The sequence below is a fragment of the Megascapheus bottae genome, chromosome 15 (assembly GCF_031878675.1).
Source record: "Megascapheus bottae isolate mThoBot1 chromosome 15, mThoBot2.hap1, whole genome shotgun sequence".
NCBI lineage: Eukaryota > Metazoa > Chordata > Mammalia > Rodentia > Geomyidae > Megascapheus > Megascapheus bottae.
This window is the reverse complement of record NC_143523.1, coordinates 14,339,025-14,355,247: the sequence shown is the minus strand read 5'-3', so window position 1 is coordinate 14,355,247 and position 16,223 is coordinate 14,339,025. Positions and strand designations below refer to the sequence as shown.

The window sequence follows — 16,223 nt, the reverse complement described above, 5'->3', positions numbered from 1 at the left end:
TTATAGAACTTATCTTAGGTAGAAGTTTATATATTTTTGCATGCTTATCTAACCTCTAGCTATTTTTTTTAGAATGCTAATGTCCCCGAGGGTTCATCCTTACCTCTAGTTCCTTCCATCTGGTAGCCCTGTGGAAGTGTCCTTTCTGTTTCTTCTGTCTTTAATTCCCTATTTTCTAGTTTCCACCCCCCTCCCCACAGTAAGCTTATGATTTCTTGTCCTTTCCTGCCCAAACTCCCTTCTCCCCTACTTTTTTTCAAGTTCTGTTTTTCTGGTTATTGCTTTTTTTCTCTTCTATCTTACTCAAAAACATGTTTCCAATAAAACACTATTTCTTTGCTGTAACCATTCTGCTTTTTATGTAAAATTTGTTGCTTTATTTTCCAAATCATGTATTTTTTATTACAGTACATGCTTTACAACAGTATTATACTATCACATTCCAGAAATGTCAATATATGAAGTGCTCAAATGCACTCAATTCCTATCTATAAAATCTGCCTGCATGTAGTATGATGCATTTTGCATAGATTTAACCTTGACATGATTTTTTTTGCCAGTTGTGGGGCTTCAACTCAGGGCCTGACCACTGTCCTTGGACTTTCTCCAGGCTAGAGCTCTACCACTTGAGCTACAGAATCACTTCTGGCTTTTCTCTATGTATGTGGTACCAAGGAATCAAACCTGGGTCTTCGTGCACTAGGCCAAAATCCCAGCAAAGTCAGGTGGCTGGAAATGTACAAGGAGTTCACATTATACTGTCCGTTGGAAAGTAGTTTTAGGTCAGTATTTTTTTTTTACCAGTTGTGGGGTTTGAGCTCAGGCCTGAGGACTATCCTTGAACTTTTCTCAAGGCTAGAGCTCTACCACTACAACCACAGCACTACTTCCAGCTTTTTTCTATGTATGTGGTACCAAGGAATTGAACCCAGGTCTTTGTGCATGGTAGGCAAGCACTCTACCCCTAGGCCAAATTCCGAGCCCCTGACATGATTTTTTTTAAATAAAAATCTATATTAAAAAACACTTTCCTTCTCTCTTTCTCTCTCTTCACCTTATATGCATGCCCTTTTATATGTTATCCAACATAATTGTGCCAATCTTGGATGGTGGGATTACAGGTCAGATTTTCTAGGTTTTCTTTATTTGCTCATAGGTCCCAAAATTTCTGTGATGTGATCATACCACAATTATGAGGCTTAGAAACTTGAATTCGAAAGTGTATTCCAATTTAGAAAGTTTATTAACACATTTTAGATATTTTAACTTGTTCCAAAATTTCTGTGACATGATCAAACCATGATTAGGTGATTTAGAAAACAGATAATTCTACTGTGACCTAAAAAAATCAGCACTTAACATGCTCTTCAGCTCAGCCCCGTAAGGTTCTTGGAAGAGTACAATGAGCCTTGGACTTGGGCCTTAACTTGGTCTTGTGTCTTAGGGAGGAGCGCGGAAAGGTGCATTCCAGAAGAACAACGAACTTATGCGTTATTACTTCTCAGATGCCAAGACAGTGTATGAAATTTTCCAGAGAGGACTTGCTGTGTCTGGTAAGCCTGGCCTGGCCTGTAAGAATCCTCAGGTGGAAATATTTTACACTCTCTTCTCTATCTCATTTCAAAACCTCAGCTGTTTAGATGTCATGACCCAAAAAAGGAACATAATGTACAAAGGTGAGTCAACATTAGCTCAGAATGGGGATAAATCTTGGAAATAGTGCAAGAGGGATGTGGTTTTTAAACCCACTTCTTTCATTCCTGGCAACTAGTTAATATCACACAAACCACTTTACTTCTCTGATCTATTTCTCAATGGAAGAAGCTTCTCTGACCAGTGTCAGGAAACAATGAGATTTTGGAAAGTATTTTGGATTAACTCATTTGTTGTAAGGTAACTCAATAGCAAAAACCAGAGAAGGCACATTTTGAGAGGTTGAATCAGGAGTCTTTTTTGGAAAGCCAGTGATTGCAGGTGGACTTTTGTCACAAAGATCTGTAGTACCTCGAATACATCTAACACTGTCAGAAAACTGAGCCATGAGAGCAGGAGAGGAAAGAAAGAGCAGAAAAACAATATCTCAAACCAGATCAACCCCAATGGAGAGCTAAAGTAGATACTGTGGTGACTGGAGGAGAGCCAGGAAACAGGAGACACAGACATAAGCCATGACATGGCATTTGAGCTTGTCTAAAGATTAGGTCAGGCCAGGGGGCAAGGTCACAGGGCACTTGAGAGTTTCTGATCCAAGACAAGCAGATCCACTAACATATTGTCCAAGTAGGGACTTGCCTAGAAATCCAGGCAAGCCCATCACCTGGGAGGTGAGAGTTCCTTGCCTCCACCATGAAGACAAGATGGCACCAGTTAAAATCAATTTCCCATCATCTACCATGTAGCCAAGATGGCACCAGTTGCATCCCGAATCCCCACTTCAATTAATAGCATTTGGTCAAGAACATGTTTGTTGGAAATACTTTTCCCTGTGTTTACATGTGGAGAGTCTGAGTTGGGATTAGCAGTCTGGATTCCTAACTTCTTACCTTGCCCTTGATTTCAACTTCTAGCTTCATACTTTTAGCTCTGCCATAGTATTCAAAATCACAGAAGCAATTATCTTGAGGTTTTCTTAGAAACAGCACCGAGTAGGCTTTGGATACTTTGGAAAAGATCAAGTCTTTCTGTCTTGTATCATTGAACAGAATGGTAGGAATCCAACTTTTCCTTTCTAATCACCTTCCTGATAACTCTCCTTGTGCTTTTTTTTCTTTTGAGTGACATGGCTAGATGTAGGTTTTCCTGAGTGGCTATTTATCCCTTCTTTCCTTTCTGCCTAAGAATGATATATGTCATGATACTTACAGCCAATTTATCAAGTACTAACTGTGGCATAGATATGCCATCTACATTATTTACTTCATCTTCTCTAAGCTCCAGGGATTAATTGCAGTCCTCCCCATATTTAACAAATAAAGCAATGGTAACTTCAAGGATCAAGAATATTCTCAAGGTCACAGGACTAGGAAATGCTGGAGTTGATATTGAAACCCGTGTCTGTCTAGTTGATTGGATGGTTCTATTTTAAACCAGCTTTTCGTGCTTAATAAAAATAGTTAATTCTTCTAGCAAAGAAAATTTCTGTGGGAAAGCTCCACAAGAGCCTTTATTTAAATGTCTTTCTGGAGTCCAGATTAGGGTTTTGTTTATATTTATACAAAAAAAACCAAACTAAACTTTAGTTTGTTAAACTTCTCTGTGGTGGATGGCTTAAAAATAATAGAATTTTCTTTGGAATTTCTGTTTTCAGAATTTTTTTATTTATTGAATATGTATTGTTATTGTGACTAAAGCCAATTCATTTAGTCTATGATAGGTGACTTTGGCATACATAAGGTTAAGATGAAAACATGACAAGTTAATGGCTTAATTGCTAACATAGAAAAAAAGATAATGGTGTTATCTGGGTTGTCTATGTTGGTAGTAGCCAGTAGTAGTTCATCTGCATTGAGATTTATCTGTGGATATTATTTGAATTCATTAGTACCACTGAATTAAAATTTCAGATGGTAAAACCTAGTAAACCCCAGGATGTATTTCAAAAATACATAGCTTCGAGAATTCTGCATAGCCGAATTTAAATTCTTGTTAGCTTGAAGAGACTACTTGGCCAAGATGTTGTTCATGGCCGGACTCTTTAGAGCTAGCCACCCCTTAGAACCCAACAGGGTCTGAAGTGATTAAGTTAATGAAAGGTGACCAGGCTGGTGCCTGGTCACGATGTCAGCTAATAGGCTGAAGTTGACTGGGGAACAGAATGTAATGAGATTTGAACTATTTTCCCATTGGGGCAATTACTTGACTTGTTCCTTAGTCAGGCCCTTTCTTAGCATTTCTTTTAATCAAGGAATGATAAGGGGATGTAGGCAATCCTCCATCATTCTTAATCCAATAAGGATGAAAATAGTAAGAGGGAACCAAAGAAGTTAATGTGATGGCACAACACAAGCTTTCAATCACTGGGTAGCCATCAGTGAGTAATGTCACAACCTCATAGCAAATCAGAGCTTGACACACTTTAGGGAAAGTTAAGATTAAGATTTTTACTTTCAGAGCTACCATGTAGCTATTTCAACAGAAAGAAAACTACTAGTGTTTCCTCATTCAAAGTTTTTACCTCCTTAATCAGAGCCAATATCTCTTTCCTGCTTTCCTTTTTTTCTTTTCCCTATGACACTTAGTTGAAAAGTTCATTTATTAGCTCCTGAATTACTAATCACCTTCCCCTGAATGTTTCCTTTTTGGCAGAGCCTCAGTTCTTCTTAGCAGCTCGGCCAGGTCCTCTATGTACATTTTGCTACCTGGTACTTTTCTATTTATAATACAACCTCATTTCATTTGGGCTTAGATGTGGAGACTTCTTAGCCACTTGGAGTTATTCTTTAACCTAAAACCATAACCTCCCAAGCTTACTTTTCCAAGCTAACTACTTGATCTAATAAGTAGATATCTTTGAAATTATTTTAATTTTAATAAGGCCAAGTGGTTTAACTGTTTAGAAATTGAGCTTTATATCATATACAAGACACCAGTGGGAAAATAACAAAGGTAAATGTGTGTTCTTGTAGCTCTTGATGCGCCTTCCATCTTTAAAGATAGTTTCACATAGACAAGAAAAATACAGAAACAAATGATCTATGGCAGGAAAACCTAAGACACAAATAAGGGAAAAGGCCTGCTTCACTAGCCATGAAAACAAACTTGGATGAAAGTAATATGTTTTTTTACTTTTTTTTTTTTTGCCAGTCCTGGGGACTGAACTCAGGGCCTGAGCACTGTCCTTGGGCTTTTCTCAAGGCTAGTGCTCTACTACTTGAGCCACAGCACCAGTTCCGGCTTTTCTGTGTATGTGGTACCAAGGAATCCAACCTGGGTCCTTGTGTATGCAAGGCAAACACTCTACCACTAGGCCAAACTCCCAGCCCCTGAAAGTAATATATTTTTAAAACTATCAAATCAGATGATATTTTTAAGAGGTAAAAAATGAGGGGACATTAGCCAGATGTCATTAGCTTATGCCTGTAATCCTAGACACAGATCTAGAATCTAGATCACAGAAGGCTGAGATCTGAGGATTGAGGTTTGAAGCTAGCCTGCGTAGGAAAGTCTGAGACTTCAGTTTATCAGCAAAATACTGTCATGGAGGCATGAAAGAGTACTAACTGTGAGAAGAAAAGGCCAAGTGAGAGGATGAGACCCTGAATATAAGTACTGACACACACACACACACACACACACACACACACACACACACGTCACAAGTGTCTTGCCAAGCATTGCAGTGTTAGGTAACCAGAATCATACTCTCTTTCCCAGACCACTTGTTTCTTTCCAACAGACTACTTTAAGAAAATGCTCTAATGTTGGAACTGTCAGTTTGAAAATATGTCGCATAGCATTATCTAAGTGCCTTAGAAACTTGGAACCAATCTAAGTACCCACAATGAGATGTAATCCATGATTGTAGAGCCCTTCTTTGTATGGCCATTGAAATCTCTACAGAAAAGAAATAGCATGGGCATCTTATATCAAATTGGAGAAGGAAGCAGGTTACCCAATTATGGCATTCATTCCAAAATGTGAATGAACAAAACTCTTTAAACTATGCAAAGTAACTAAGGGAGGAAATAGTGTTAATAATAGTATTTTCATGCTAAGACAGTTGGGTCATATTTTGAATTTTTCCGATATTTTTATGCGTATTATTTTCTTTTGTAGAAGCTCAATCCAGTGTGATTCCATAAGGCTTTTTGTGTTTATTTGTAGGTGTTCATTTGTTCTAGTTATATGGCAAGGCCGTGTTGATGACTTTTCTCCGAAGGCCCCCATGGTCGCAGACTCAATGCTGAAACATTCTATTTTGTGACATTTACTAGAGGTTTCAAATGTAGTTTATAAGCGTTTGCCTTTGAGGGCTCAGTACTGACTGCCCTTCAATTTCCTGGACATATTGGTGATGCTCACATTTTTATTGGATTTATCCTACGTGCTCTCGCCTCTTCTGAATTTCTTTAATTCTACTACAAAGTGTTTGCCATAGGAGCTGATTTTTTTCTTAATATTATCTTTTAGACAATGGGCCCTGCTTGGGATACAGAAAACCAAACCAGCCATATAGATGGTTGTCCTACAAACAGGTAAGTGAGGCCAGTGGTTTTAAACAGATTCTTTTGCTACTATAGTATTTGAGTTGGTTTGTGCTCTCTCTCCCTCTCGCACCCTCGTTCTCTCTCACCCTCTTTCCCTCCCTTTCCCCCTTCCCCCATTTGTGCTCATAGGGCATGAACTCAGGGCCTGGGCATTGCTCCTGAGCCTTTTTTGCTTAAGGCTACCATTTCATTACTTGAGCCATAGCTGTACTTCTCTACTTCCAGCTTTTTTGATGCTTAATTGGAGATAAGGGTTTCATAGACTTTCCTGCTCAGGCTGGATTTGAACTGCAATCTCAGCCTTCTGAGTAAATTACAGGTATGAGCCACCTAATTTGCTCTCTATCTCCTCTCCTCCCCTCCCCCTTTCTCATTTAGGTATCTGATAGAGCAGAGTACCTGGGCTCCTGCCTCTTATATAAAGGATATAAACCATCACCAGACCAGTTTGTTGGCATCTTTGCTCAGAACAGACCAGAGGTAACAATGGTGAAGCTAAATGACACTTTGCTGTTGTCTTAGAGCTGTTTAAAGATTTCATAATGCGGGGCCGGGAGTTTGGCCTAGTGGTTAAAGTGCTTGCCTAGCATGCATGAAGACCCGGGTTCGATTCCTTGGTACCACATACATAGAAAAAAGCTGGAAGTGGTGCTTAGGCTCAAGTGGTAGAGCTCTGGCCTTGAGAAAGTCCAAGGACAGTGCTCAGGCCCTGAGCTCAAGCCCAGGACTGGCAAAAAAAAAAAAAAAGATTTCATAATGCTTATTTCTCTACTTGAGTTAGGCATAAGAGCCACCTAAAGTCTAGTCATCTAGTATGTGTGTTTGGAATTTTATTTCCCAGTCTACTGGGGATGGCTGAAGTCAGCCTGATTGTTATATGGGGAAAATGAAAACATTATGAAGGTGTTATTAGAAATACATGAGTTCATATTTGAACTGGAATTAGCACATTGTGTACTTGAACTTATAAACTATCACCCACTGTTATTGAGTCTGGTCATCTCCCTCTTTCCATAGTGAGCAGCAAATAGTTATTACTTGTTTAGATGATTGGAACTAAGCTTATTTCCAAGTACTGGTAAAGCCATGAGGCTCACTGTCTTTGTCTGCTCTGCACACTCTATAGAGCTAGTTGTTTTAACAAGATTTTCAGCTTAGGCCAAAAAGCACGGGCTGCACTTTTGGAGGACTCTATAGACTCCATTTTCTGCTATATCCACTTTCCAGAAAAGTTGTACTTGACACTGGTTTAGGAATTTAACACCAAATTGTATTGTTATTGGTCTGCAATTAAGCACACAAGAGTACCAGTAGATTAGATTTCTCCCGAGATGTTTCTCTGTGACTTTCAGGTGGCGGTCACTTTCTCCTTATGTCCTCACATGGCATCTTCTTTGTGCACATGTATCCTGGTGTGTCTTCCTCTTCTCATGAGGGCACCAGGCCTACATAGCTTTGCTTGTATGACCCTCCTAAATGCCCTATCTCAAATACAGTCATGTTGGGTGGGGGAAAGGATTCAACATGAGTTTGGAGCTGAGAAAGAGAATACAGTTGAGTCTGTATACTTAAGGTGACAGTGATGGCCTATCCCCAGTAGACTCTACCTTAACTTTCCAATTTTACTTCCTGTCTCTCTTTACACTGCCAAGTACGTAAACACAATGGTGCTGGGTTCTCTTGTATGTGTTCATTTTTTTCCCTCTTATTTAAATCTCTTCCCCACTTCCTCCATAAACAAGTCCTCGGAAGCTCTGTATGGTTTCTTCACCTCTTCAAAAGAGAGCTTTGACCCATTCTTGAGAGTGATCTCTGCCTACTGAAGGTTTCCTCATACATCCCACAGTCTCCTATGAATGGAACCAATACATTCTACCTTTGTATACTATCCTGTGTTGTGATTATTTTATCTCATTTATTTGTCTCTTATGGCAAGATCAATAATAGTTTCTTTGGCTAGCCCTGCGGTGATTTTTTAAAAAAAATATAAAATGTACCAAATAAATATTTGAAGTTGAACTAAAACTCTCTCAAAAATCATTTTCCTGAACTTACTTGAACTTTTCTCCCTACAGTGGGTCATCTCTGAGTTGGCTTGTTATACATATTCCATGGTAGCTGTCCCCCTGTATGACACCCTGGGAGCTGAAGCTATCACATACATTGTCAACAAGGGTAAATGTTTGCTATTTCTTTACAATTTGATTGTCTTAATATGCAGAATAATGTTTGGTTAAGCAGACTTAAAATATTTTAGCCAGAAAATAATCCTTGGTCTTTCCTATCCTACACTTCTTGGAAAATCATTTTCAGGGAAATTACAAAGGAAAAAAAAAAGACCCTGGAGGCAAAGATATTCTTAGATTAGTGTTTCCACAAAATGGTTCAAGGTAAGGTGGTCTGGAATTGTAGCTTAGAGACAAGAGTGTTTACTTTAAATGCAACTGGATAAAACACTAACGAGTGAGCTTAATTGGCGAAATAACAGTGGAACTACATAATTAATTTCCTAGCCTTATAAACTCAGGTCATCACAATTACCCATCATGTATCAGTGTGCATGGTGATTTCCTAGGGAAAAATGTCATTGTTAGAAAAACAAGACCAAGATCAGTGTGGTAACTAACAGCCCATTTATATCCAAGATGTTTGTTTGTGTTGCTGAAATACTAGATTGAGTACCCTCATTTGAGAAGCAGACACCATGTTATACAAATAGTGTCATTCAAAATGCTAAGTGCTGGGATCAGAAATTTCTTCTCCTTCCTAGTCAAGTCTCTCCTCTCCTTCCCAGAGTAAAACACATGTCAATGGTGATTCATGCACGCTTTCTGAATGACTTATCAAGTAGGAGGAATTTCATGATTGCTTTCGGTGGTTATGTCTGGCTCTGTTTCTGCTTTCAGCTGATATCCCTACTGTCATCTGTGATACACCCCAGAAGGCAGTGGGGCTGTTAGAGAATGTGGAGAAGGGCCACACCCCAGGCCTGAAGATGATCATCCTCATGGACCCCTTTGATGATGACCTGAAACAAAGGGGAGAGAAATGTGGAGTTGAGGTCTTATCCATGTCTGATGCTGAGGTATGAGCCTGAGCCTCAGCCATGCAAATAGAAGGCTTATCCAATGCCAAGAACAACTTATCGGTTATTGACACAAAAGCATGGCTGTTGTCTGTGTTGCCATGCTAAGAAACATGGAGAAAGCTTGCTTTGGAACAAGTCAGAAATTTATGCCAGATGCTGAGTGATTGGTAGCTTACATTTATGATCCTAGCCACTCAGGAGGCAGAGATCTGAGGATGAAGGGTTCAAAAGCAACCCAGGCAGAAAAGTTCATGAGACTCTTCTTTACAATTAACAACAAACAACAAAAAAAGGTGGAAGTATTCCAGTGCTGGTGTTCTAGAGATGGAGAAAGTTTTGTGGTCAGCAGTAAACACTTCTTGGAAGACAATTACAAATGGAGAGTTTTGTAATAAGAATATATTTCCTGGAGCCAAGCTGCCTGAGGTTCTATGCTACTTCCACATCAGTTACTATGTGGCATTGTGTAGTTACTCCACATTTCTATTTCCCCATTCATAAGATAGTAATAAAAATAGCCTCCATATCCACATCTAAGGGAAGCCTTAGATGAGCTAGTATATGTAAATTGCCCAAGGAGTAATTGATAACTTGTAGGCCCTAATGTGGTAGTATTCATATTATTCAAAAAAGGTTTAGTTATGGTTCTAGATGACTTGACCTTAAAAATACCATGGGAAGCTTGGAAATTTAGGGTCTGCCTTCTTTAAGCTAAAGTTCTAGAGGAACATAAAGTTTCTCAGGGAGGCCGGGGAGGGGGGAAGTGGGAGTGAAGAGGGAAGGAGCCTTCTATTAGATCTCCATGTTGGCTTCTGGGCCTGTTCCAGGTTAGAAATTTTGCATTTCCTTAGAGATGTCCTGGTGAAAAAGAGAAAGAGAGGACTGCATTTGTCTTGAGTCTATCCATCTCAATAAATGTCTTTCTTTCTTGGTTTCTTATTCATGAAGAATCTAGGCAAAGAAAACTTCAGAAAACCTGTGGTAAGTTTTCCTGTACTTGAATATGAGTTTTGTCTACTCTGAAAGTATATGGTAGTCTAAGACTTTGTGCTTCTCTCTGTAGCCTCCAAACCCAGAAGACACAAGCATCATTTGTTTCACCAGTGGAACCACAGGTCAGTATCCACAGCCCCTGCCAGAGCCACCTGAATTATAAGCCTTGAGCATCTGGTCACTGGCACATTGATGCACATGACCTACCATGAGCCCAGTCCTTGGGTCTTCATTCTAAGGATTCCCAAATAACAGAAAATGTAAGCATGGGCTGGGAATGTGGCTTAGTGGTAGAGTGCTTGCCTAGCATGCATGAAGCCCCGGGTTCAATTCCTCAGCACCACATACTCAGAAAAAGCCGGAAGGGGTACTGTAGCTCAAGTGGTAGAATGCTTGCCTTGAGAACAGAAAAAGCTCAGGAACAGCCCTGGCTCAAGCTCAAGTTGTTTTCAGGACTAGCCACAAAACAAAACAAAACACAGCATAAGTAAATAGCCTTTATTGAATGCACAGGGAGGTATTTGCATGGTAATGAATTTTAGGGATCTTAAAGATAAAGTCAGAAATCACTTTTTCCCTCAACCTACAACTCCAAGCAATTAAACTTCATTAAGATAGTTTCTTTCACACATTATATGGCTTTTGTTTCTATATCCTGAAGTTACCTGGAAATTCCTTTTAAGCTTTATTTTCTAGTTCTAGTAATTGAAATTACATTATCAATAACAATAATACTTTAATTGTTATTTGGAACTAAGCTTTGTGGGTTAAAGATCATTTTATCAGCTTTCATACTTGGGGGAAAGACTGAAGTAGAAGTTAGAAATAACTGAACCTATATTACTTGCTAGGCTTTATTTTTTTCATATATTTTTTATTGTAATTAATAGAAGGGTTACATTATATTCGCCAGATAGAAGGTGCATTCCTTCACATACATTGATACCCTTTCTCATGTCTTGGTCCCCATTTCCCTCCCCCCTCTTCCCTACCCCACTATCTCATATTGTTACAGTGTCGTACCTTGTTATCTGATATATTATATATATGTTTATTAGGTTAGTTGAAAAAAGGATAGGGAAGGGGGGAAAACAATATGAGGGGTGAGGGTGGGGGAGGAAAATGGGGACCAAAACATGAGAAATTATGCACCTTCTATCTGGCAAATATCATGTAACCCTTCTGTTAATTACAATAAAAATATATGTAAATAAAGAATTTCCAGGTAATTACAAATGTAGACACATGTAAAACGTTAAGCACTATAATAAATTATTTCCATTAGGAATTATTCTGTAAATTTTTTCTTTATTTTTTGTAACTCTAACAATTTTTAATCATACCTTCTGAAAATAAATATGACCTAATCATTAAAAAATAAAGATAGTTTCTTTCAGTCAGAGTTTCAGCATAATCTAAAGATAGTTCTCCGTGAATGATTGCACCCTCTCTGGGAGATGATTATGTTCATCTCATAGGAGATTTCATCACTTTTGATATGGCACATGATAATCTACAATTGCAGTCATTACAATATGCCTGGTTTGTAAGATTTATAGCAACATTATCTGAAGTTTTAAGTATGTAAGTTGCTTTCTTGTGCAATTTTTAAATTTTAAAATTTTATTGCTGGTACTCAGCAACAAAACAAGACTTGAACTCAGAGCTTTTCTGTCTTGCTTTACTTTTTCTACTCCAGGCTGATGCTCTACCACTTAAACCACACCTCTACTTCCAGGGTATTTTTGCTGGTTAGCCTCTTGGTTTATCTGCTTGGGCTAGCCTTGTACCTCAGTCCTAAAATTTGAGCCTCCTGAATAGCTAGGATTACAGGCATGAACCACTGGTGCATGGCTGAATCTAGCTTCTTCAATGTCAAGGCCAAAAGCTACAATTAATCACATAAAGGATCATTTTCTTCACATCCTGTTTCCTACAGGTAACCCCAAAGGAGCTATTCTAACTCATCAAAATATTGCTTCAAACAGTGCTGGTTTTCTCAAGTGTCTGGAGGTCAGTGGTTAATTGAAAAAAAGACCCTTGTTAAAATGTAAATCACATATATGGTTTAAAATTCTTGAAGTTAGAGGAGGCAGAGAAAAGAAAGAAAAACAAGCTAAAGGCCTAAGTTGTAAGGGTGGGCAAACACTGCTTTATTTAGTCTTATTGGTGGAACTGTGTGTTGAATTCTCAGTCTTCTAGGATCACCACAAATCTCTACACTCTGCATGACTGAGAGCAACTCCTAAGAGTTGTTCAGTGTACCACATTATGGTACACTGTGATAGCCCCAAGAAGGGGAAATTTTTAGACCTCCATAAGAAAAGTTGGCATTCATCCATTGTTATCTCCTCTTTGTTTTCTGATCCATAGCACGTTTTCCAGCCTACTGCTGAGGATATAACCATCTCCTACCTCCCGTTGGCTCATATGTTTGAGAGGATTGTACAGGTAAGTGTCTTGTGCTCCTAGTAGGAGTGTAAAAAGGGGAATTCTAGCTTAATAGTTCTCTTTTATTCCAAAGTCAGCAACATGGCCGTTCTATATCCTTTCTCTACTATGTCAGGCATAGGCAGAGGGTTGGCCTATGGGAATTCTTGTCCTGGCAACCCCCACCCTGGATTTGCTGCAGAGTCTTCCCCTGCCAAGTCTGCATCCCCAACATAGTTAATACTTGCTCCTGACATCATGGAGTGCATAAGTATAGGAAGAGCTTGCCATGTATCCATACTTAGTCCTGAGATGATTCAAAGAGACATTGCATCTTCCTTTTTATTTTTCTGCTGGTTAGAATTTTTGAAAAGAATTGCAGTAAGAGTAAAGGAAGTTCCTACAGAGGGCCAAGGAAAGAACATTTGGTTCTGGTAAGGGATTAGGTATCTCCCAGGTCTTCATAATACCATACGTGCCATGACCAGCATGCTATATGAGCCCAAGGAGGATTGTCCTTCTGGACTCTAAGTTTTCAGCTCAGCAGTTCTGAGGCTGACTGGGAAACAAAACAGAGCACTGGTCTTTCAAAAGCACACATTGTGGAAAAGTATTCTGTTTCCTCTCAAATACTTCTTACCCAATATATGGTTATTTGATACCAAAAATGCCAAAGTGGGCCAGGCACACTGGTGGCTCACACCTGTAATCCAGCTACTCAGGAGGCTGAGATCTGAGGATCTACGTTGGAAGCTAGCCTAGGCAGTGAAGTTTGTGGGACTCTTAACCTCCAGTTAACCAGGAGAAAGCCAGATGTGGTAGAGGGATAGCCTTGAGCACAAAAGCTAAGTACCCAAGCCTTGAGTTCAAACCCTAGTACTGGCACAAGCTAGACAGACAGAGATAGAATTTCAAAGGGCAATATTTAGTTGGTTAGATAAAGCATTGATATATGATAAATAAAAAATAGTTTCTAATAAGCTTGTAAAAATGTCTTAACATGCAAGTGGATTGGTGGCTCAAATGGTAGAGTACTAGCCTTGAGCAAAATAGCTCAGGGAGAGCACTAGGCCCTGAGTTCAAGCCCCATGACTGACAAAAAAATGTCTAAACATTTTGGAAATTCGCATAGTGTTATATTTGAAGACTGTCCCACTTTCCTTTGGAAGTCTCATCTCTTACTGCCATATAATAAACGGTGTTTAATAAAGGTCAATATCTTGACTGCCATGCAGCTACGTTGCAGTTGGAGGGAAGGACCCACAATCTCAGCATCTGTCTTATCTGTCTTGTCGCCTAGACAGAAATGAGTTTCCAACTTTTCTTGAGGGAGGCTCTCAAAGTCCTGCGTGGAAAAACTCTGTCCAGAGAAAAGGGTCATGGGCCTCAACTCATTCCTTCAGTTCTACCAAGAACTCAGACCTCCTCTGCAGTGATTTCCCCCGTTCCATGATTTTTCAGGCTGTCGTATATTCCTGTGGAGCCAGAGTTGGGTTCTTCCAAGGAGATATCCGGCTGCTACCTGACGACATGAAAGCCCTGAAACCCACAGTGTTTCCTACAGTGCCTCGACTCCTTAACAGGGTCTATGATAAGGTACCAACTTGACTTCTAGTGGGCTTGCCTGGAGAAGGAGGGGACCATCTGTGATCAAGACATATGCTAAGGCTCTCGAGGAGTCTATTCTTGTCAAGAAATTAGCTCCACCTGCAGCCTCTATGAACATCTGCTTAAAGACACGTTTCAACTGCTGCTATGAAAAACTAGAGAAAACAAAATCCCCTTTGCTCTGGATAGATTTCTGGGCTGAGGAAGAGGTCAACTTTGAGACTTCATGAGTCCCTGATGAACCTACTTGGAAGTTGTTCCTCTGATTTATATGTGCAGGTTATCTTGCTGAGTTACCAGGCCCCATGGTAAACACTTCAAACATGTCCTTCCAACTACTTCTCTCCAAAACATACTTGGTTATACTAACTTACCATCTCTCATGATGACAAATTTGAGGCTGCAGTTAAACAACTTGCCAAGAATGCAATCAAATAGGGGAAAGGGCTTAGTGGTTGTAGCTGCTATTGGTCTGTGTACATTGGTGTTAGCAAAAAGGTGATTTACATAGATTCTAGAGATTTCATTTCTCTACTATTCCTTAGCTGAGATTCCACCATAAAGATAACTAATATTTAATTCCTTCCCTTTACTTGTCAATCTTAAGAATAATGAATTGGTGTCCCCAAAAATCTTTAGAAATGTTCATGAGAATTCTGTGTGTATGCATGTTGTGTGTGTATGCATGCTGTGGGTTGCTATGAACTTTTGGGTTTGCATCTGTGTTAAACCCATTTTAGTTGCACTTGGTATTCAGATTGTCTTGTCTTGGAAGTTGGGAGCTTCCATCAAGTTGCTTACATATCTTTTTCATATGACCCCAATAGCCTTTGATAGGTCCCCTGATTTCTGGCAACAAGATATCTATCCTGTGCTCATCTTATGTTACAGACATAAGTAGATGCCTGCAGCTAACAGGATGATTTATTTTAGAAAGTGAAAATGGACAGCCCTGTAGAAGTAGAAGCACAAACAGTGCCAGAGAGGCACTGTCAAAATTTGAACTAACAAGAGTTTTGATTTCCATGAATTTTATTTCTTATATAATGAGATCTGAAGTATAGAATTTGAAGTTCATGCTTTAATTTTGGGAATGGAAAAGCTCCTTTGCAATGTGCTTGGATAAGCAGTCCTTTGGTAGGAGTATGATTGTCAAGTTGTAGTGGTACCAGGGTCAGGAAAGCCCAGGAAAATAATGTGAGCTGGGGAATGTCAGTTCAGTAAACCAAAAGGAAAAGGAAAGATCTAAATAGGGAAGCCTGTTGGATGTGTGAGGAGACCGAAAGACTTTTATTCTAGAGAAAGGTAAAATTCTTTATGCTTAGTGGATATAAAAATATTTTTAGGGAAGGGGGAAAGAAAGGTAAAACTTGTTTTTGAGAAGTCAGATTCCTTAGCTCTTGATAAGTATAAGTTAATGACCTTGAGAAGTATCTTCTATAGGTTTCCAGCTAAGAGGTGCTATCATCTTGCAGGTACAAAATGAAGCCAAAACACCCTTGAAGAAGTTCCTGTTGAACATGGCTGTTGCTAGTAAATACAGTGACATAAAAAATGGTATCATCAGGCGTGACACTCTGTGGGACAAGTTTATTTTTTCAAAGATCCAGGTAAATTGAGTGAGTCCTGGAGAGAATCCAGTATTGGACTGCCCTCTAGTTGCACTTGACTCATCCTCTCATGACTGAGCATCTCTCAACTGGAGGTCCTCCTGGACTCTTGAGGGTCCTGAGTGTCCACTTGTCTTTTGGGATCTCTTTTGTACAACTTTACACCACTGAAGCAAATTTGTTTTTAAAAAGCATAAAACAAAGCCAGGCATGGCAGCTCATCCCTGTAAACCTTGCCAGTTAGGAGGCTGAGATCTGAGGATTGTGGTTCAAAGCCAGCCTGGGCAT

General features: G+C 39.4%; 1 protein-coding gene across 8 annotated transcripts in view; it reads left to right on the top strand.

The window, feature by feature from the left end:
- The window catches only part of Acsl5 (acyl-CoA synthetase long chain family member 5), a 52,909-nt gene that overhangs the window by 23,346 nt on the left and 13,340 nt on the right, over positions 1 to 16,223 (top strand). For all 8 annotated transcript variants that reach the window (XM_090345882.1, XM_090345883.1, XM_090345885.1 and 5 more), the window contains 11 exons: positions 1,445 to 1,553; positions 6,130 to 6,194; positions 6,585 to 6,686; positions 8,282 to 8,381; positions 9,113 to 9,291; positions 10,243 to 10,275; positions 10,358 to 10,409; positions 12,227 to 12,300; positions 12,661 to 12,738; positions 14,179 to 14,313; positions 15,801 to 15,935. In XM_090345882.1, the coding sequence (XP_090202008.1) occupies positions 1,445 to 1,553; positions 6,130 to 6,194; positions 6,585 to 6,686; positions 8,282 to 8,381; positions 9,113 to 9,291; positions 10,243 to 10,275; positions 10,358 to 10,409; positions 12,227 to 12,300; positions 12,661 to 12,738; positions 14,179 to 14,313; positions 15,801 to 15,935 (1,062 nt within the window). The remainder of the gene's footprint in view (positions 1 to 1,444; positions 1,554 to 6,129; positions 6,195 to 6,584; positions 6,687 to 8,281; positions 8,382 to 9,112; positions 9,292 to 10,242; positions 10,276 to 10,357; positions 10,410 to 12,226; positions 12,301 to 12,660; positions 12,739 to 14,178; positions 14,314 to 15,800; positions 15,936 to 16,223) is intronic.